The 21,071-nt window shown below is 49.7% G+C and overlaps 1 protein-coding gene across 1 annotated transcript in view; it reads left to right on the top strand.

Moving 5' to 3' along the window:
• Positions 1-3,078: 3,078 nt before the first annotated feature.
• The window catches only part of LCP2 (lymphocyte cytosolic protein 2), a 43,624-nt gene continuing 25,631 nt past the window's right edge, over positions 3,079-21,071 (top strand). The window contains exons 1-3 of the mRNA XM_032851779.1: positions 3,079-3,382; positions 7,904-7,966; positions 13,470-13,516. Coding sequence (XP_032707670.1) covers positions 3,305-3,382; positions 7,904-7,966; positions 13,470-13,516 — 188 coding nt within the window. The 5' untranslated portion in view covers positions 3,079-3,304. The remainder of the gene's footprint in view (positions 3,383-7,903; positions 7,967-13,469; positions 13,517-21,071) is intronic.

Below are 21,071 nucleotides of genomic sequence, written 5' to 3'. Positions count from 1 at the left end.
CTCATTGATTGCACTTTTCAAATTCCTGTCCCGTGAGTCCCTGTTCCCTATACTGGCATGGCGTTCTTAGTGTGAGCTGTTTGTCCCTTCCAAATCTGGACAAAATATCCCAAAGTCTGAGAAGGCCTCTGCTAACCTTTCCATTTGCTCCTTCCCGAGTCCTGGCTTTCTCCACCAGCTCAGAGAGAGGGAGAGAAGGGAGAGGGCATTCCCACCCAGGCTACAGCTTTTCATCACTATGCCTTACCTGTCCCTCTCTCTGCTCTGCTTCATGCTTGAAGCCAAGACCGATGCCTGCTAGAGGATTGGTGTGAGCTGGCCCGGCCTTCACTGCTGCAGCGTCCCTTCTGTGCTGGGCTGTACCGAGGGGCTGCCATTAGGACTCTCCTCAGGCAAGGAGTGGGCCAAGCAAGCTGACCTGCACAGAATCACTGTGGTGCTTCTGGCATCCTGAACCTCTCCTGGGGACAAACTGGCCCTGCCCCCAGAGCTTCGGGAGCCCTCAGCCAGAGACAGGAGATGTGAAATTTGTGAGTGTTGGGAAATCACCGAGGTCTGAGGAAGAAGAAAGACTCCAGGCCTGAGGCAACCCACTTCCCCTCAACTCACTTGTTCTTGCCTATTTGGTGGCTCTTCTGAGGAATCGGCCTCCAGCTGTATGGGGAGGGGGCACCAGAGGCCTCATAGAAGGTGCTGGATCCTCTTTATAACTTGTCCAGAATGACAAGCTCCCTTGCTCTTCATGGAAAGGAGGCTGATAGAGTAGGACGGAGCACAGACTCTGGAGACAGAGCTGGGTTTGCATCCCTTCTCCACCAGAGTGATTTATGCAACATCTCAGAGCCTTGAGGTGACAGAAAAGGAAGGACAGAGACTCTGGACCCAGAGAGGGCACCAGAGAGACCTGGCTGCACAACCCACTTGCTGGGTGCAAGGCAGCAAGTACCTTTACCTCTCTGAGCCTCAGCTTTCCCTTCTGTAAAATAGGGGAGGTGATAGCGCGAATAATTAACAAGATTCTAGCCTACTCCCCGCACACGGGAAGAACTCTAGGTGTTTCACTCGTGATGAGTCTTATCTCCATCATCACTGTCGTCCGCATTTCTTACCTGCCATGTCTCTCTTCTAAATGGGCTCCAAGGACTGTCCATCTTGGCCACACTTACTGGAACGTTCTCTTGAGGGAGCCTGATACTTAGCTATACCTTAATTCAAGCTCTATGTTTCTGTAGATATTTATTCTCCTGACGGGGAGTGAACATCATTTAAAAAAATGCTTCTACCTGTAAGAATGATTTTAAATATTCCTTTCCATAGGTTTTTTTTTTTTTTTTTTTTGCTCGCTAAGTACCCACCAACACACAGTCCCCCACAGGTCTAGAATGTTCTCCCTCTGCTCCATCTTCCAAAGCCCTGCTTCAATTCCAGCTAATTCCACAGCTTTTTTTTTTTTCCTTAAGATTTCATTATTTATTTTAGAGAGAGATTGAGCGAGCGATCAGGGGCATGAGCATGGCATCGGGGCAGAGGGAGGGGGAAAAGCAGACTCCGCACTGAGCCCGTTATGACGTGGGGTTCGATCCCAGACAGACACTCAACCCACTCACCCACCCGGGCACCCCCAGAACATCTTCTTAGACTACCCTACGCAGAAGTGATTTCTCTCTTTCCTTCTCTTTTGAAATAGCTTTCTGTCATCGACCACTGTTTGGTGATTTGAAACACCAGATAACCTCTCCCCGCAATGGCGGAGCTTTTGAACAGCAGGGCTGTGCCCTGTCGAGCACAGTGAGTTCCTGAGAGCTCTTAGGTCCCCGACCCTGTGCAGAGCACTTGCCTGGGTGGCCTTGATCAATGACTCGTGCCTCCAGCACTCCTTGGGCTGTGTCCCAGGTGCTGGGCCTGGAATGAAATGCAGTTCTCCTAGTAGCTCAGAAAAACCAGGAGAGGCTAGAGCAGGGACAGTGGGGCTCCTTTGTGCCTAAGATGGGAACTCTGCATGGCCAAAGCTGCCCTCAGAAGGGCTTCAAGAATGGAGGTCCTTGGGGACCAAGGTAGTGTCACTCAGTAAGTGCAACAGAGCCTGATGCTTTCCTCAAGCACCAGAACGGAGAGCTGTGCGTGAATGTGGGGGCCCGGAGCATTAGCTCAAGCGGAGAACCCGTGTTTAGACACTGCGACGTTTCACAAATGTATTTGCTTTTATGCACTGGATTTGCCCTCTGCTGATGAGGGGCACATCCTCTGAGAAGTACGAGGGTCTGAGAGCAGCTCAGAGAGCGGCGGGTGCCTGTGTCCCGCTGTAGTGCCACTCCAGAGAGTGTACTCTTCGGGTAGAGGATATGGGGGAATCGATGGTGCCTAGAATCTATGGGGAAAACCACAGCAGATAGAGCCCGTGGCATCATCAACAGCGGTCGCTATTTGTGTGCTTTTGATTTTATTTTATTTTTTTTAGTTTATCCTGTTAACTGCATCTTAAGTTTATGTATATATGAGACAATTCCTGTTTTCCTATTTTATGGATATGGAAACCGAGACTCCCCGATTTTAAGCCCTTGTGTGGGGTTGCACAGTGTGGAAACAATCCGATCAGAAGTGAAACCTGGGTATGCCCAGTGCAGCCCCTTTCTCAGCCCTGGGTGCCCAGCTCCCTCCCCGAGAATCGTCTCCTAACTCCAGGGAAGCTGAAGGAATGTCATCCTTATCCTTTCGGGAGAGACTGAGGGATGGTTGGAAAGCGTTACAGAGCCATGCTCCCTACCCCTGCAGTTTGCTGATGGGGGAGCTTATGTATATTTGAGGTCAACTGTCAAAATCGGTTTTCATCTGCAAAGACCCAGCCAAGAAGGACGGCGGTATGACTATCTGGGTGCCAGGACTTTTAATGGAAATGCGCTTGGGCTCACACCGGAGTCTAAGATCCCCTCACTGCCCCGCCCATGGGGTGGGGGTGGCCAGGAGGCCAGGACCAGGGCAAGATTACCACCCTGGTGCTCTAGCTACCTCTCCAGCCCCTAGAGCTGGGCTTCCTTGTTTACTTATTTAGAGCCGAGCAGAGGAAGTGGTAAAGGAAACTTGCTGAGTCGTTTTCTGAGAAGAGACCATATTTGTTCGCAGAGGAAGCCGTTGCTTTCTGGGATCTGGTTAGAGCCGAAAAGACGTGTGCTCCAACAAGGGGGTTCCAGAAGGTAACTGGGAGTTGGAAGAGCCAAGGACATCTCCGTGCTCTGGATTCGGGGTGCTCTGTCCATGGGTGCAGCACCTACGCTCCGCCTGTGAGTTCTATCCCAGGAGCGCAGCCATGGCATTGAAGAACGTGCCCTTTCGCTCAGACGTCCTGTCCTGGGACCCCGACAGCCTTGCAGACTATTTCAGGAAGGTGAGCCTTACTCTTTGGTCGGTGTTGAGGCTGGTGGCCCTCGGTGGGCTGGACGGAGGCTTGGAGGAGGAGTCTGGGCAGAACACGGGAGGTGCAAAACAGAGCGGGGACCGTCCAAGCCCACGGCAGCCTTACCAGCTAAGCGAGCCGGGTGTAGATGAACGTACATGCTGAGTGCACCTGGCAATGAGTTCCGGGGAGAAGGGGGGCCTCAGACGGACGTGCACCCATTAAGTGCCAGGCCTCTGGTTTGTGCTCCCTAGGCACTGTCCCGTTTAACGCTCCTTGGGATCGCCGTCCTCTTGGCTCAGCTGCAAAGCAGGCTCAGGGAGGTTACAATGGCCCAAAGCCCCAGGGACTACATGTGACACACCTTTCTGGCTTCAAAGTCCATGCATGCTCAGAGACTCAGAACTGCTGTAACCACTAATGAGATCGAGGCTGCTTACTAGAAAGGGGTGAATGGAGCCCTGGGCGTGGGAGAAAGCAAAGGCAGGGCAGGAGGGCTGGAGAAGGCTAGGACGGACAATGCCAGAATTGGCGTCTGGGCAGTTATTGCTCCTGACCTGAAAGAGGGCTCCTTAAGCCCTTAGGGAGAATGGAGTTTTGCTGGAGCTCTCGGAAGGTGTTATGAAGCAGGCAAGAGAACTGCTACGAGCTCCAGGTTGTGATCAGTTGAGATAGCTGGGGAAACTGAGGTACCTAAGAGGAAGAATTTCGCCAGCAGGGTCAGAGGCCAGGCTTGTGGCCAACCCGAGACGGGAGTAATACTGTTCTGTGTTCTGGCCCTGGAGGGGCTGCTCAAGGACTCCTGTGCTTGGTCATCTGCTGGGGGCACCACAGGCCACACATCTGCTTGGGGGAGATCCCAAGCCACATGACTCAGGGACTCTCCAACTCTGTTCAAGGGATATCCCTCAGAAGGGACATCTGAGCTTCTAACAGCCCTGTCCCTGGAGGCTTCGATGGAAATCAGTTGACACTCCAGATGGTTGTAAAGATGTGATTTTAAGGTCAAGACTTTCAAGGTCATTTGAGTCAACTTTCTGTTTTTCCTGGGAGTGGAATGGGGCTCTCTGGGACACAGAGACACCTGGGGTCTTTATAGTGCCTCTCTGCTCCCCCTCCACCTACAGGAGAGACATGTGCGGATGTAGAAGCGGGTGTGGCATGAAAGAAGCACAGCCCCAGGCCCTGTTATTTGCTGCTTTGTGTACATCTCATTTTTGTTCTTCTTTCCTCCAAAAGGTCACAGTAAGCTTAGGTTTCAGCACTGTGGGTGCAAAGGTGGTTGGGACAACTGACTTTTGAAGTGTTTTTCTTAAATGTAGACCAAATAGGTTAGGACAGGAAGGTAACATTTGTCAAGATGCTATAAAGTTGCATGTTACGTCCATTAAAGAAAAGAGAAAATGCTGAGAGTGGATGAGAGGATCCTGGGATCGGACTGGAAGGCCCAGACAGGCCCCATTGTCAGTGTGAGAAGAACTGTACAACAACGATGCCACAGCAGAATGCATGGGCAAATCTCTCCCCTGTGTGGGGAGACGGATGATAGGTCAGGGGTGACTCAGGACAATGGCCATCTGCCTGGGCTTGGGGAAGAGAGAACCTCCTTCTTGGAGACTCCAGACCCTGGGACACATCTGCAGCACTGGAACAGGTTCCTTCTCCTGACATAGAAAGGAAGAAAGAAGAAAGGAAGGAAAGAAGGAAGGAAGGAAGGAAGGAAGGAAGGAAGGAAGAAATGAAGGGGAAAGGAAGGGAAGGGAAGGAAGAAAAACGACGGTAGGATGAGATTAAAGAGAATCTGTAATCCGGAAGTTCCCATCCCCCAAAGACTCAGAGGATGTCCTTCAAATCCTGGGCACTTAATTCCCCCAGAGAGAACACAGCAAATGAACTGGCCATGAAGTCATTTGGGGATGGATCTTAGTCATCAATGATCCTGTTCAAAGAATCCATGACCAGGTACAATTACTACCGAAGCGGAGAGGTTGGTTTCCCCCTCCGAGACTCCTCCCAGGCAGCTCTAGAGTCAGACACTTTGCTCGGAATCCTGGCTCTACCACCTGCCAGCTGGTGATCTTCCCTTCTTTACTTCACCTCTCTGAGCCTCAGCTTCCTCATCAACAAACTAGAGATGCTCACAGCTACTACCCTCATGGCGTTGTTGAAAGGATGAAAGGAGATATGGTGTGTGCAACACTCAACAGATTACGGGGGGCCAATTTATGTTTGATAGTCCCTTTTCCTGCTGTTCACCGGACCCTAACTGGGGATGCCCAGGCAGATTGGCAGGCCTTTGTGTCTTACCTAGACATGTGGATCTCATCCTCTGTCTGGAATGCAAGTCCCTGAGGACAGAGGTCATGTTTTGGATTTCTTTAACCCCTCCAATTAATTTCTTTCTTTCTTTCTTTCTTTCTACCTTTCTTTTTTTTTTTTTTTTTTTTAAGATTTTCCTTATTATTTGAGAGAGAGAGAGAAAGAGAGAGCAGGGTGAGAGGCAGAGGGAGAAGCCGACTCTCCACTGAGCAGGGAGCCTGATGTGGGGCTCGATCCCAGGGCCTTAGGATCATGACCTGAGCTGAAGGCAGATGCTTAACTGACGGAGCCATCTAGGTGCCCCTAACCCCTCCAATTTCTTTTGACTTGGCAAGAGAGCATCCCCGGGCCATGCGTGGTAAGGCACTGGGTCAGAGCCATTTCTAATCCCAGCTATGCTCCCAAACCACTGTGTGACCTTAGGCCAATCACTTCCCCTCTCTGGGCCTCAGTTGTCCCACCTACAACACCAGGTTCCTGCTCTAGACCACTGCTTTCAAAAGCTGGGTCCTCATAGAATCCTCTATGTGCTTGCTAAAAAACACAGTTTCTAGCCCCCAGGCCCAGGTATTAATGAATCAGAATCAAACTTCTGGGGAAGCCCCAGTCCACAGGGCTATCTGTCTATGTAGAGTCCAAGTCAGCAATCTGCAAAGTCAGAACCTTATCTGACAATGATGACAGTGAATGGTGAATTAAAGGCAGTTGAATATTCCAAGGACTTCTACCCCACTGCATGGAAATAGAAGGGATGCTCATGGTGTCTCAGATGTTGTTCATGTTCCACACTGACCTCAAAATCAGCTTTTCCTGAGCTTTCTAACGTTTATTCCACCCTTTCAAGCCAAGAGACTACAACAATTATTTTCACTTTTTAGATTGATTGACCATTAAAAAAAAAAAGACCATAATTTGCCCCCAAAAGAAGCCTGCCACAAACTGTGAGCCTCACCCTTGTGAGAAGAACCAAAGATTCTCCAGGACAGACTTTTCACCTTAAATACTGCAGCCCAAAGTATCACATTTGGAGATTTTTCAAATGCAAACTCTTAGGCTGTTGAAAAAAGGTGAAACAGAAAACTGATAAGATTATCAACTGCTGTTACTCTTTGGGAAAGCAACCAAGTTCATTCCTGTTGATCTTGTGACCTATTCTGAGAATCCAGCTTAATTTATCTTAAATAGAGCAAAAAAAAAAAAAAAAAAAAAAAGGAAAAGAAAAAGAAAACAAAAAACTGCGTGCAGAAGGATATCCATGATGTTCTTTCTATATTTTGATCTCGATGGTGTATCGGGTACACTTAAGTATGTTTGCTCTACTTACTGTAAGTTATCCTGTTACTAACAAAAAGGAGAACATTCATGGCAGAGACTTTAAAACCTTGTCCTGAGGCCCGATTGTCACCTCTGTAACCTGCTACCCATGGACCTCGTGCAAGTTATTTAACAGTCTGTACCTTTGACCCTGTCTGGAAGAAGTGAGAATTAATGACTTAAGATTGGTTAAAATACACAGAAGAGTGCCTACCAGATAGCAAGCACTCAATAATTATCAGCTGTTTCTATTACCATAATTGGAACAGCAGTTTGGTAAAAACAAAACAAAACAAAACAAAACAAAAAAAAAACCTAAATGATCAGCAAATGAAGGAGTAATTAAAGAAAATAATATTTAGAATAGGTTGGTGATAACATGAGGCAATGCCTCTATCATCATTTTAAGGTAATTTAAGAGAAAAAGTTAGGATAATAAAATTAAATAATTAAGTGATAACCTTTATGTTTAGAGATATGCTCAGAATAAAGCACTATAGGAAATTCACTGAATATTCTTCAAGGTTGTCTTTTGGTGGTGACGCCATGATTGCTATTTATTTTCTTTTTCTCACCTCTTTGTGTGCCTGAGGAGCATGTGGCTAGACTTCATAGGCTTGAAGGTACATTCTTTTGGTAGAAGTTGGCCCCAAAATCTTCAACGGAGGCAATGTCTCCATTTCAGAGAGTCCCAAGGGGCAAGTGAAAGCTGAGCTGAGGTAGGGATGGGCCCATCTGTTAAATAGTGGGGGGAAGGAGGGCAGGGGTCTGGCTAGCCACAAGTACCACAAATTGCTAAGCTTCTGGGGCAGATCAGTAAGGGGAACTAACAGCATGCACCTGCCCACCACTGACACCCCCTTCCTCTCCTCTTTGCAGCTGAACTACAGGGACTGTGAGAAGGCAGTGAAAAAGCATCACATCGATGGGCAGCGGTTTTTGGTAAGTGCTGGTCAGTTTGACACATTGAGACCAAAGCTGTTCCACATGTTAACCAATCGTGGTGGAGCCAACTGGTCTACTCTGTTCTTGGGGATGCTCAGGGTCAAGGCTGGTCTTCAGAATCTCCACACAACCCTTTGCCATCTTCTGAGGTTTCGTATGGCCCTTGCTGACATCATCTCTCAGGATCTGATTATCTAGGATACCTCCCGGGTCTTTCACCGATACCAAGGTGCATTCTAAAGTCAAAGTATAAGGAGGAATCCAAGTACGGTTCACACACACACTCACACAAGCACACACACACCCTTGAAAATCTTTTCAAATGCCATCCATACTTTAAGAAATCTAAGGGGGAGAAAGACCATTTGGGAGAACAGAAGATTCTTTTTTCCCATCTCTCATTCTGGAGTACATACTCACTGAATGGGATAAAGTGTGAAATAACTCTCATCATTCATTACATCCCTCGTTCTCTCTACCAAATTCACATAGTTTTTGCCAATTAAACACACATGTGATAGGACTCTGTCTACTCCCTTATATTGCAAAGAGCTTTAATTCAATACTAAGATACGGTTGTACATGAAGGACTAAGCCCTCGATTGGAAAAAGATGCAACTCTGAGAAGTGGGAAGTGGTTGGAAGATGGTCTGAGCATTTCCCCTGAAATGCTACCTTTGCCTGTGGGAAAGACAAACCCCAGCTGTACCAATCTACCCCCTTCCCATCTCATGCTTCCTTGCCCTTCAAAAAGAAGTCAGAGCAAGACTTCGAAAGTCTCATGGATAGACGCTCCAAATCCTAATTTGGATTAGGAATGAGGAGGGCAAGGTAAATTGTGCTTCCTTGCAAGGCATGGCTAGCAGCAGCGAGGCCTATTGCCATGAGATCTCAGCCTTAGAAGGGCCCAGAGACGTTACAAGCTCTAGCTTTCTGCTCAGCTCTCCAATCCATTTCCTATATTGCATTTCTGCCATTAACGACTGCCTGAATTCTTTTAGGGATGGTGTGCTCACTACCACACATAGTCATCTCCCCTTTCTAGGCAGCTCTTAAGTTTCATGCTGAACTGGACCCTACTGGTCTGAGTTTTGCTTTCATGTGCCATGTAAGACACGTGTATTCTGTTTCACCTACATCATGCTGGAATTGACCCATCCATTCACTTCACAAGCATTTTTCTGGGCTCCCTTTACATACTGGACCATGCCACATCCTGGGAATATAGAAATGACTAAGGTGTGGTTTCCGCCTTCCAGAAGCTTGTTTTATGGCAATAAGGTATCTTTGGGAAGGCTCCAACCACCCTATTTGCAACTGAGGAAAAGTGTAGAGAGGCGTGATGTGAATTTTCTAAGTTCCATACCTAGTTATTGTACTAAAGCACACACTTAATTTACTTTAACACTGTATGAGTTTTTTAACAATGTTATTTCCTCATACTGAGCCTTGAGCCTGGGGAAAACCTGGAGTTTTGTTGTTGTTGATCTTGGCACCTTAGTACTAAATGTAAATATTTCCTTTTGGTGCCTTTACCACTTGGAACTGAGATCCGAGACTCATCAGTGCTGAGAGGACCTCTTTGTGGGTGGTCCTGCTTGTAGCCCTGATGCTCTGGGGTCACCTTAGGCAAACACTTGCCTTCTCTGAGCTTCTGTCTTCTCCTCCTGAGCAGAAGCACATTGGACCAGGTCACAGTGGGTGACAGTCCCTTCCAGTCCCCACAACACTTCCTGTGTGAAGCTTGGGCCTGCTAAGACAGGGCTGTTTCCATGGCTAAGAGATGCTCTCAGAGCAGCTGTCTCGTCTGCTCCCGTATCCAGGACCTGTCAGCCCCTGGACACTGCGGCGTATTCTGCTTACCATGTGACCAGGAGCAAGTGGAAAGCAGGGCACTAGGAACCAGAAGAACGGGGAGCAGAGCCTGGTGTCCAGCCCCACAACTGGGGTATTTGAAGACAGCTTCTGCTGAAACCCCACTCCACCCCAGGTGCTCTGGGTACAGCGTGAGCTCTGAGGGGAGCTCTAATCTCTCATCCATCACTCCTGGTGTTGTAATATCTGGGACCATTCTGCTCCTGAAGACAGCAGAGGAAGTCCACATTCTCTGTTTCTTTTTTTTTTTTTTTAAGATTTTATTTATTTATTTGACACAGAGAGAGAGAGGTTACAAGTAGGCAGAGAGGCAGGCAGAGAGAGAGAGGGGGAAGCAGGCTCCCTGCTGAGCAGAGAGCCCGATGCGGGGCTCGACCCCAGGAGGCAGAGGCTTTAACCCACTGAGCCACCCAGGCGCCCCGCATTCTCTGTTTCTCTTTGTTGCTGGGGCTAGTAGGTCGCTGGCATCGGTGTTGCTGCTGTTTTGGTTTCCTAGTGAGAAGAGAAGAACCTTGCCTGGTGGGAAAGGGGATGCCGTACTTCCAGAAAGTTGAAAGAGAGGAAGAAAAGTGTTTGGAACTGTGTCAGTTAGGAAGGCATGTGGCTGTCTTTAACAGAAACCTGACCACAGTGGCTTAACCAAACAGGGGTTTTTCTTTCTCAAGCGATAAGGAATCTAGAGCAGGCTCTAGGGGCTGGTGAGCGGCTGAACACAGTCACTGGGAATCCGGCCCTGCCACGCCCCCCCAACTAGTCTATGGAAGACACTGTGGCTTCTGCCCAAGGGGCTGCAGGTTGGCTGTGACATGTCAGGACCTCACATCCACATTCCAGGCAGGAAGATGCAGGGCATGGCCAAGAGTAAAAGGCACAAAAATGTGTGGGGAATGCGTCCCCTCCTTTTCAGGAAAGCAGTAACTTTTCCAGACGTTCCATCCCGTAGACCTCAGGTTATAGCTCACGGGCCGCACCTGAGTCCCATGACCTCTACTGTAGCGGGGAGGTGTAGGGAGCTCAGTATTTTGGACATGGCATGTTTACTGCTCTGAATGAAATCTGGGTCCAGGCAGCAAGGGAACACAAGAGAGTGGACAGTGGGCGGGCACACAGCAGCACCCGCAGTCTCCTCCCCAGCCAGGGCCCCGCTTGAGGACACACTCAGCTCCTAGTCGCCCTCCTGCAAAGGCACCAGTGATCACACAGGTAACCCAGAGTGGCCGGAGGTTTTAGGAGGAGGTAGGGGAGCACAACTCTCTAAAAATCCTTTTAAACATCTCTCCTCTTTCCTCCCCATCCCTGTCCCTATTCTAAAGGCCTGTCTCCTCCCTAACTTCCTGTTCCTCCATGTCTCCAGCCACACTCAAGACCACCTTCTCCTTCACAATTTTGCTCAGATTCCCTCAGCCTATGTCCCCAACTCGGCCAAACAGAAGGCAAGGGCCAGGCCCCCCAACCCGTATGCGGCCACAGCCCCCGGCAGCTCCCAGGAAGCCTGCACTCTCCAAGCCACTCTGAATGTGAGTCTTGGCATGTCCCTGAGAGGGGCTGGTGCTGGAGGAAGGAGAAGGTGTTGTTTAAGGATGTTAAAAACAATAAAAGAGAGGGGCACCTGGGTGGCATGGTCTGACTCTTGGTTTTGACTCAGGTCATGATATCAGGGTCTTGAGCCCCATGTCAGGCTCTGCACTCAGCATGGAGTCTACTTAAAACTGTCTGCTGGGGGCCTGGGTGGCTCAGTTCATTAAGTGTCTGACTTTGACTTCGGTCATGATCTCGGGATCCTGGGATCCATCTCCATGCCAGGTTCCTCACTCAGCAGGGAGTCTGCTTCTCCGTCTCCCTCTGCCCCTTCCCTCCTAAAATAAATAAATCTTTTAAAAAATTAAAATGAAAAAAGAGAGAAGTTAAGAAGCTTGATCAAAAGCCTGATTGTCTCATGATTCTGGGCAGACTCCAGCCCAAACCCTGCTGCCAGGGCCTGGGTCAGACACCGCACCAAAGAGGGGGAGCCCCTGAGCCCAATGGACTCATCACTAAGACACCCCAGCTCCTGCACCACTGAGCTGGAAGGGAGCACGCCCAGCTCTTTCCCATAGGCAGCCAACAACTTGCCAGGCAGCTCCCAGCCCAGGAGAGGAGCAGAAAAAACTAACCTCTGAGAGCTAGCCAGACCCCAGTTTATTATTATTTACTATTTATTTTCTTTCTTTCTTTCTTTTTTAAGATTTTATTTATTTATTTGACAGAGAGAGAGATCACAAGTAGGCAGAGGCAGGCAGAGAGAGAGAGGGAAGCAGGGTCCCCATTGAGCAGAGACCCCGATGTGGGGCTCCATCCCAGGACCCTGAGATCATGACCTGGGCCAAAAGCAGAGGCTTAACCCACTGAGCCACCCAGGTGCCCCATTTGTTATTTATTTGCACACAGATTATTCACATAAGGTATATTATTCCCAGAGGAGGGTGTGTCAAGCATGGACCCAAGTTCATGACACACATGATCTCTTCAGGGCTCATAATCCCCGAAAGGTGGCCCTTAGTAGTATTATGACTCCTATTTTATAGATAAGGAAACTGAGGCTCAGAGAGTTTAAAAGTATTCCCCAAATCAGACTGCTATTCAGTGGATGAACCAAGATCCCAACCTAGCCTGTCTGACTACAGAGATAACAGCCCAACCACCCGTTTTCCAGCCTCAGTTAAAACATCAGTGGATCCCTTTCTATGGCTCAACATTAGCTCCATGGAAAGTGTGCTCATGTTTCTGCTATTGGCATCCTTCCCCTCCTGCTCTGGGGCACCTTCTTGTCTTATCCTTCCCACCCTCTTCCCCTCTAGCATGGTCACCATGTCCCTCAAAGGGATCAGACGTGGGAAGAGCAAAGTCTGGAGGAAGAAAATTGACCACGGATGCCACAGAGCAGGGCTCCAGCCCAACTCCATCACCTACAAGCTAAAATTCCCTTAATATCCTAGAGCCTCAGCTTTCTAACCTATAAAATGGGAACACTCATGGTTCCTAAATCACAGGTTTGATGTGAGGGTTAATCAGGGTGCAAGTAAGGCAGAGCCCAAGCATCAGTTCTTCACAAATATGAGTTTCTTTCTCCTTTCCCCTCTCTTTCCCCTCAGGAAAACCTCTCTATTGCATCCCCACATCTAGAGAATGCTACTAATAACCCTGATGGGAGAGATTTGGGGGTGTGTTGGTATAAGGGCCCAGACCTCTTCTTCAGGCTTCTCTATATGGAAACTGAGGGGTAAGAGCCTAGGGGAGAGGTCACAGAGTGACCAAATTCAGTTCACAAAGCAGGTTGTTTGGTTCCACAATTTAACACTCATCATGTTCGTTTGCTCAACTTAAAATTATTGGTCGATATTTCGAACTCAGGAAATTCCACCTAAAATCCAGATTTGGGGATTCCCTTTGAAAAAGTAGATCTGGCCACACCAGGCCCACAGATATTTTATGCAACGTCTGGAAGCTGCCACTTTAGGTAGGTGGGGGGAGGTGGACTCTTGGGTTTGCCGCAGTCCCCACTGCTCCTTTTCACACCTCACCCCACTTACCCAGCCCAGGGCCCTTCCTGTGTGGGTGGTAACCTGCCCGCATGTCTTTGTTTCAGAATCTGACAGAAAATGACATCCAGAAGTTCCCTAAGCTCCGGGTGCCGTAAGTACTCCCCCCGAATTCCTCGTGTGTTGGGAAAGAGGCTGGAACGGGAAGTCTCCAGGGAGTGCCAAGACAGTTAATCTATGACTGTTGGTTTGAACTAGGAGAGAGAGCAGGAAGGGGAGAGGCAAGGGCAGTGTTCAGGAAAGAGAAGTTTCATGACAGGTTGAGAAAAAGCAGCAACAGATTCAGCCCAGCTGGTGTGTTGCCCGCTCTTGCCAAAGAAAAGCCCGACTGGGGACCATGTTTTCATTTCCTCTCTCCCAGTGGGGTGGCTTGGGCGCCAGAGTCACGAGATCAGCTTCATGACAGCGTCACAACAAATCAGTGATTGCTCAAGCTTTCTGGACCTCAGTTTCCAGCTTAGGAAAATAACAGAGCTGGACTAGATGGAGAATGGCCATAGACATCATTCTGGCTGTCAATACTCATTGCTTGAATGGCTTCCAGGGGCACCGTCCTCAGAAGAATCCCAAACAAAGGGGGTGTGACGCATTACCGAGGTCCCACTTGGGTTCTGAAGTGAGATGCCTTGTGCACCTCATGCCCTGTGTTTTCCTCCCTCTAGTAAAGGTCTCACACGCTCAAATGCTTACTGGAGCCAGGTGGGTGATACAAGTGTATAAAATGGGCCAGGTTGAAAAATACAAAGTCCTCTCAACTTCTTTTTCATTTTACCACCTTTGGATAGACTATGGGTATGAAGAAACATTTCTCCACTATAAGAAAAATAATAGGACAAGAAAAATAATGATGAGGAAAGAGGTCATCAATACAAAGCCTCACTGTTGGTGAAAAAGTAGGGAGTGGTGGAGACTGCGGCAAATCAGATAATATTTTCCATCCTGAGAGAGCCGCAACTATTGGCTCCAGTCCATTTGGACCCAATGATGCTTAATCTTCAAAGTTAACAATAATCCCCAGAAATATCGATTTTATGTAATGTATCCTTAATATACATCATCAGAGTGTAATAAAATATATCTGTGTAATATATATGTGCCTGGTCTTGGGTGCACTTGGGTTTGTATCTCCTGACCCCCATACAATACTAATACTTCCTTCATTTAATGGACTGCTCCCAGATGCAGAGATAATGTGTCAGGCCTTTGTTAATTATTCAGGCTACAGATATAAGGGACAGAATCCCCACTCAGGACGCTCACATTCTAGTGGGAGGGTCAGATATACAAAGCACTCCTACCACGATTATAACTGTGTTGTGGTACATGCAGGTACACGTTCTGTGGGGACATAGGAAGGCATGAGTCACTTTCCCTGTGACATTCAGGGAAGACTTTGAGGAGGCAGAGAAGATAAGTTGGATGCTGACATACACCAGGAAGGGTCAGATTAAAAAAAAAAAAGGTTGACATTCTAGGAATGGGCAATGCAAGGGCATGGGCACCAGGGAGTTGAATGGAACAGCCAGTGGTCAGGGCAGGTCAGGGAAGCTGGGGCGCACACCAAGCAAAGAGTCAGTAACTGGTCACACAGGAGAAGGGTCCCGTGAGCTGTCCTGAGGAACCTAAGAGGCTTGGGGAGGTGAGGGCCACAGGGACAACAGGGAGATAAAGCTGGTGTCTTGGCTTTCTCCGGGCAGTGTAAAAGATGTCAGGGGAGGGCCCAGCCTCAGGCAGGGAAGCCAGCAAGGGGGTGAGGGGCATGAACTCACTCATGGCGTAGGAGCCTCGGCAAGGACAGTGGCTCTGAACAATCAGGGCGAGGGGATTGAATCAGAGCAGTGGAAGGAGAAAGATAAGGAAGGCACTTTCAGCTTGGAAGATCCTTCTTTACCTTAAGACTGAGCTCACTTGGTGTCTGGAGCTATGCTGGAGTGTCTGGAGGAGGGGGCGTGTGAGACGTGGTTGCTAGTTATTGTAGAAGGAGGATTGTAAACACTTGTATTGGGGTGCAGGGAGGATGGGGCGTTTCTTTAGCCACTTGAAAATGGAAACAAAATGTCCCTCCAATGTGTGCTTGTGTGCCCCAGACAGCTAGGAAGCTGCCCACGGAGCATGAAGGGGAACGGGGAGTAGTGGAGAAGGCATCTAGGGAAGGTCCGGGCTGCCCTGACTCTCGAAGAGTCACCGACCTTGGTGGATGTGGATAACAAGGGGCAATCCCAGTTCTGCGTACAAGGGCTCTGCTCCAGAGATGAGTCCTCGTCCATTCTCAGTATCCCAGTCTGTAAAACAAAGGAATGTGAGAGGGGAGGCTCGCTCTTCTGAAGGTTATAGTTTTAGGTGTGAACAGGCAGACAAGAGAGCTTAGTGAGGGGAAGGGCAGGCTGCGAGGTCAGAGTGCTTGAGACCCAGGGCTTCCACTCACTAGCTGTGAGTCTGCGAGCAAGTTATCTGGGTTCCTTGAGCCTCAGCTTCCTCATCTGTAAAATGGGGTTAACAGCAGAACCTACCTCAGAGAGTCAGCCGGAAGGTGAGAGGAAATAATGGGGAGATAATAGTACACACCGAACAAGTGTTAACGGTTCCTGTTATTTTATGCAAAATCCCAATGTTCTCAGATCTTAGTTTTTCCTAGTCATGCTATCCTGAAGGGGGAGGATTGAGGACTAGAAAGGCATGGGTTTTGCAGCAAGAGAGAGCCAACTTCTAAAGAGGGCCCTGCCTCCCACCAACTGTGGGACCTTGGGATGTGGGACCCATCAACACTCGGAGCCTGCGTCCTCATCCGTAGAAGGGAAGAGAACTCACTCTGGGGGAATGCTGGATTTTAAAGGAGGTGCTGTCCTTGGTGCAAATAGAGATTCAATACTGATTTGTTTTCTTCCCTTGTACATAGGTTCATTGGCCATAATCATTACCCTAAAGGGCTATGGGAAATAAATTGTGTTTATGTACAAAACAAGATTACACTCCTCTGAATATCAGGATTTTCTTCCCACATGCTTTAAAAAAAAAAAAAACTCTATTAAATAGATTTGTAAGTAGGCAGATACTGGTGGGGAAGTCTTTGTCTGCAGATACAGCTACTCTCTTGGACAGTTCCTCCCAGAAACACCCCAACTACTGTAATGGAGGAGAGTTTTTATTATTTTTTAAAATTTTTATTAATCTGACAGACAGAGATCACAAGTAGGCAGAGAGGCAGGCAGAGAGAGGAGGAAGCAGGCTCCCCGCTGAGCAGAGAGCCCAATGAGGGGCTTAATCCTAGGACCCTGGGATCATGACCTGAGCAGAAGGCAGAGGCTTTAACCCACTGAGCCACCCAGGCACCCCTGAAGGAGAGTTTTTAAATAAAACAACAGAGCCTCCTTTATAGGGACCGGCCTAAAGCCCACGGTACAGCTGAGCCTCATTTGGTTCAATCAGTAGAATACATGTCCAAGTTGTTGATACCTATTTGGGGTTTATTTTTTTTAAAAATGCGATAAGTTTTATATTTAAATCCATCATGTAACTTCAAAAAAATAAGGAGAAGGGAGTGTGGGGTAGTGGTGTAGACGACAGATAGATGTCGGAGGAGTCTATAGTGTGAGTTCCCACTGTACCCATTCCCGATGGTGGCATTAGGCTAGGAAAAGTGAAGATCCCATCAGAGAGGAGGTGCAGGGATATCTGGTTATCTGTCCATCCTCTTGCCGAAGCTGCAGGCCTCCTACTGGCAGAGGCAGCCCACCTGGGAAACAGCAGGGAAGGAAGGAGGGAGTGAGGACCGAGGCAGGGACCCAGAGGTAAGCAGGCTGTTCCTGGGCCCCTTAAAGAATGTGACCCAGCCTCCCCAGAGAAGGGCTACAGTGACAGGTCTGTCTCCCACATGTTCCTCTCCTCTCACAGTCACAGGCTAATCCCTGTCCTGGTAGCCAGTCTTCCCCACAGGAGAACGGGCTCCTCTCAACTGATGGTCACTCCTTCTCTCCCAGAGCAAGTCCGGAAAACCTGACCTCCTCGTCCAGCCCCACGTTACACCTGCTCACGTGGCCCTTGGCAGATCCCTCTCTCAGTGCCTCGCTTCCCTGGTGGTAAACACAAGAGTGATCTGCGTACCACAAAAGATTGTGGAGCACAAGGAAAATACTACATGTAAAATCATAGGGGGTCCAAGGCTGAGAAGCAGGGAACCGCTAGGCCCTCCTACACGTGGTTCTCCCCTGAGGCCTGAGATGACAGTGAGAGGCACATCCGTGATTTCCAGGACCCACACCTGGCTCCTCAGGTGACAAGGACAGAACTTCTGGGGGTCTGGCTCTTGGTTCAAGGAGGCTGAACCTTAGGGGTGGAATCCTGTGTTCTTTTAAAGAAGGATGAAATCCATTCGCAGCAACATGGATGGAACTGGAGGGTATTACGCTAAGTGAAATGAGTCAGTCAGAGAAGGACAATGACCACGTACTTTCACTCACAGGTGGAATTTAAGAAACAAAAGAGTTGAATCTAGGGGAAGGGAAGGAAAAATAAAATAAGGTGAAAAGAGAGGGAGAGACGCCATAAGAGACTCTTAACTCTAGGGAACAAAGTGAGGGCTGCTGGAGGGGAAGGGGCCGGGGCATGGGGTTACGGGGTGACGGGCATTAAGGAGGGCACATGAAGTAATGAGCACTGGGTGTTACATGCAACCAATGTAACACTGAATTCTACCCCTGACACTAGTAATGCAGTAAATGTGGACTAACTTGAATTTCAATAAAATCTAAAAAAAGTAAAAAATAAAAAAATAAGATAAATAAAATAAAATAAAGGAAGAAATGCAGAGCCAGAGCCAGAGCCAGAGTGAGGATGTGTGCTGGGTGCCCGGGGAGTGGCTGGGATGGGGACGGGACAGGCGGGCAGTGAGCCAGGTGGAGAGGCACAGGGCTGAGCAAACAGAATTTACCCCTTCTGGGCCTGGGAGCCTATTGTCCTGGGAGGGAGCAGTGTATCCCCCTGTGCAGGAGTGCCTGGAAGAGGGGGAGAAGGAAAGTTCCCCCAAACCTCTTACCATGAGAGCTATGGGGAGACATGTGTTTACACCGTAAGCCTGGGAACATGACAGGAACACCGGTAACAATGCAGGCAGCAGAGATACAGCTTCTGGGGTAACCTACTCTTCCTGTGCTCTGTGGGTTCTGGGACTTCCTCTCCTCTTCTGTTTCCTTCTGCCCTGGCCTTCTCCCTCCTCCCTCCCTGCCCTCCTTTTTACCTGCCTTTCTTTTTATACTTTCCTTCTTGCTTCTCTGTGACCAGCAAAGTTGATTTCGAAATGCAGGGAGAACCTCCACTTGCCCTTGGTAAATGAAGCACAGGGAACCGCTGAAAAGGAGGCCATCTCCTCCTCCCCCACTTCCTCCCCCACCTCTCCCTCCTCCTCCCCCACCTCCTTCCCCATCTCCTCCCCCTCCTCCCCATCTCCTCCTCCCCTATCTTCTCCCACCCCTTATCATCTCCTCCTCCCTTCCCCATCTCCTCCCCCTCTTCCCCTTCTCCTCTTTGTTTTCCTCCTCCTCCTTGCCTCCTTATCTTTCTCCTTTCTCCTCTGTAAAATTAAAAAAAAAAAAAAAAAGTCCAGGGATACTAAGAACAACAAAATCGATTTCACCACCTTTTCAGACTATAAGAATCACCAGGAAGCTGGTTGGTGTTACTGCCCCATAGGTTCTGATGGGTAAAGTCCACCGTGAGCCTGGTGGTCTGTGTAATTCAGCGGTTAGACTGGTCCGGGATTCCCTCACCAAGGCCAATGCTCTTACCTTGCTGGTGAGGAACTGGGGCCTAGGGAGGGCCGACGCCTTGCTGGAGGTCATACAGTAGGCCGGCTTAGGGGGCAGGATGTCACAGCCAGACTCGGGACAAGGACCCACACTGCATCTTCCAGCAGCACCAGGAAGGGCCTGGGACTGAGCCGTCAGAGACACGTCCCACAGCACATTACGGCTGGGACTGCATGGGACCCACCTTGCTGCATGGCTCGCCTTCCTGTCAGAGGCTTCAGCCCCAGCTTGGGGCCCATTTATCCCTAAAACAAGGCAAAGCACAGTTATGTCTACCTGCTGTCCAGGGCTGGTGTTAAGTGAGGCCTGAGGTTTGTGGGGAGGAGGAGGAATGAGTCACCTCCGGCCACTCACTGTCACTTGGTTCTCTCTGTGGGTGTGAGAGTGGGGGCCGGCTCTGAAGGTTTGCTTCCACCCCCGTGCTCCGTCCACCAGCAGCGCTCCCAGACGGCCTGGCAGGCTTTCTCTGCGGCCTGCCCGAACAGGAGGGTGCCAGCAGCCCCTGTTTTGCCACATGCTGGCCTCGGGGGGCCCTGCTCCGCATTCTGTCACCTCTCTACTCCTTCTCTGTAGGGCCTGCGGTTTGACATTTCCTTCCTTAGCCAGTTCGAGCCCCGGAAGCCTCCAGCCTGGCTGCTAAAGATACTGGTGAGAAGGCCGCCGCAGAGTGGAGGAGGTCTTCCCAGGATCAAAGCAGCTTTGCGAGCTGGTCAGAGCCCACTGAGCTCTTTTGGAAGGGCCTCTGAGGGGCGGCCCCGCCCCCTTCCCCTGGGTCACAGCTGAAATGTCATCTGGGAGCTGAGGCCCCAGGCCCATTGCGCTGCTTTTCCATTGCAACCTTGCCCTACCCACAGGTTCCAGCCCCCCTGCCCGGCCCCCACCTCCATCGCCTGTATATGGGCACAACCCTCAGCTAGAATTTCACTTCCTGCAATGTTCATTGTTTGTCTCTTTCCACTCGCATGAAAGCTCCCTGAGCTCGGGGGCCTCTGCGTGGTTCACAGAGGCACTCGGAGCCCTGGGCAGAGTTCCGGGCACCTTGAAGGCCCTCAGGGCACCCCGTGGAGGGAAGGCCTTTCTGTGTGGGAGGGACTTCTTCAGTCACCAGGGCCTGACCCTGGCTCGGCCAAGCAGTGTTGTGATCAGAAGGCCAATGCCAAGTCCCCTCTCCTGCTTTACAGCCACTGCCCAGTCTGGGCCGTGTGAAATCCCCACGGCCACAGCACAGGGAGGACTAAACCTTCCCCTCTTTCTTTCTCCATCCCCGTAAGTCCCCGGTGTGTCTATAGAACGTACTCTGTCGTTCTAGTGAGGGAGCAGGGCTCCGAGCAGCCATCAGCCACTTCCTGGGACCAGGGAGAAGTGGGGGGCTGGGAGCCTAGGGGAGTGATGAGGGAAGCAGGGACTAGTGGATGCTCAGGACTCCATTTGCTAACTTAGCAAGTTTGTTTTAGGCCAAACTTGTTACCTCGTGATGGTCACTTCCCTGAAGGAAGGTAGGTCTTGATTCATTCTCAGACGGGCCATAGGCTCACTGGCCTCAGCTCGTGGGGAGCTCGTAGCAGAGAGGAAACTGACACGAGGCCGCGGTGTGTTGAAAATAGGCTACCCTGGTAATGAGGGAGCCTGGCTTCGGCGGAGGGGGGCTTTATCACTAGCCCACCCTGTGAGTCTCTGTGGCCTCATCTATAAAATGATATTGGTTTCGATCACCTTTGAGGCTCCTCCCAGCTGCCTTCAAATCTCTAGGAAGTACTGAGTCCGTGTTCCCTTGGTCTGAGGGTTCCCTTGGTCTCATCAGTGGGCACTAAGGAGGGCTAGAGTCTCCTGTTCAGGGTTCCTGGAAGC

This window comes from Lontra canadensis, unplaced genomic scaffold (assembly GCF_010015895.1).
Source record: "Lontra canadensis isolate GAN:19392208 unplaced genomic scaffold, GSC_riverotter_1.0 scaffold5, whole genome shotgun sequence".
Taxonomy (NCBI): domain Eukaryota; kingdom Metazoa; phylum Chordata; class Mammalia; order Carnivora; family Mustelidae; genus Lontra; species Lontra canadensis.
The sequence above is the reverse complement of the archived record's forward strand: the minus strand, read 5'-3'. Positions and strand labels throughout refer to the sequence as shown.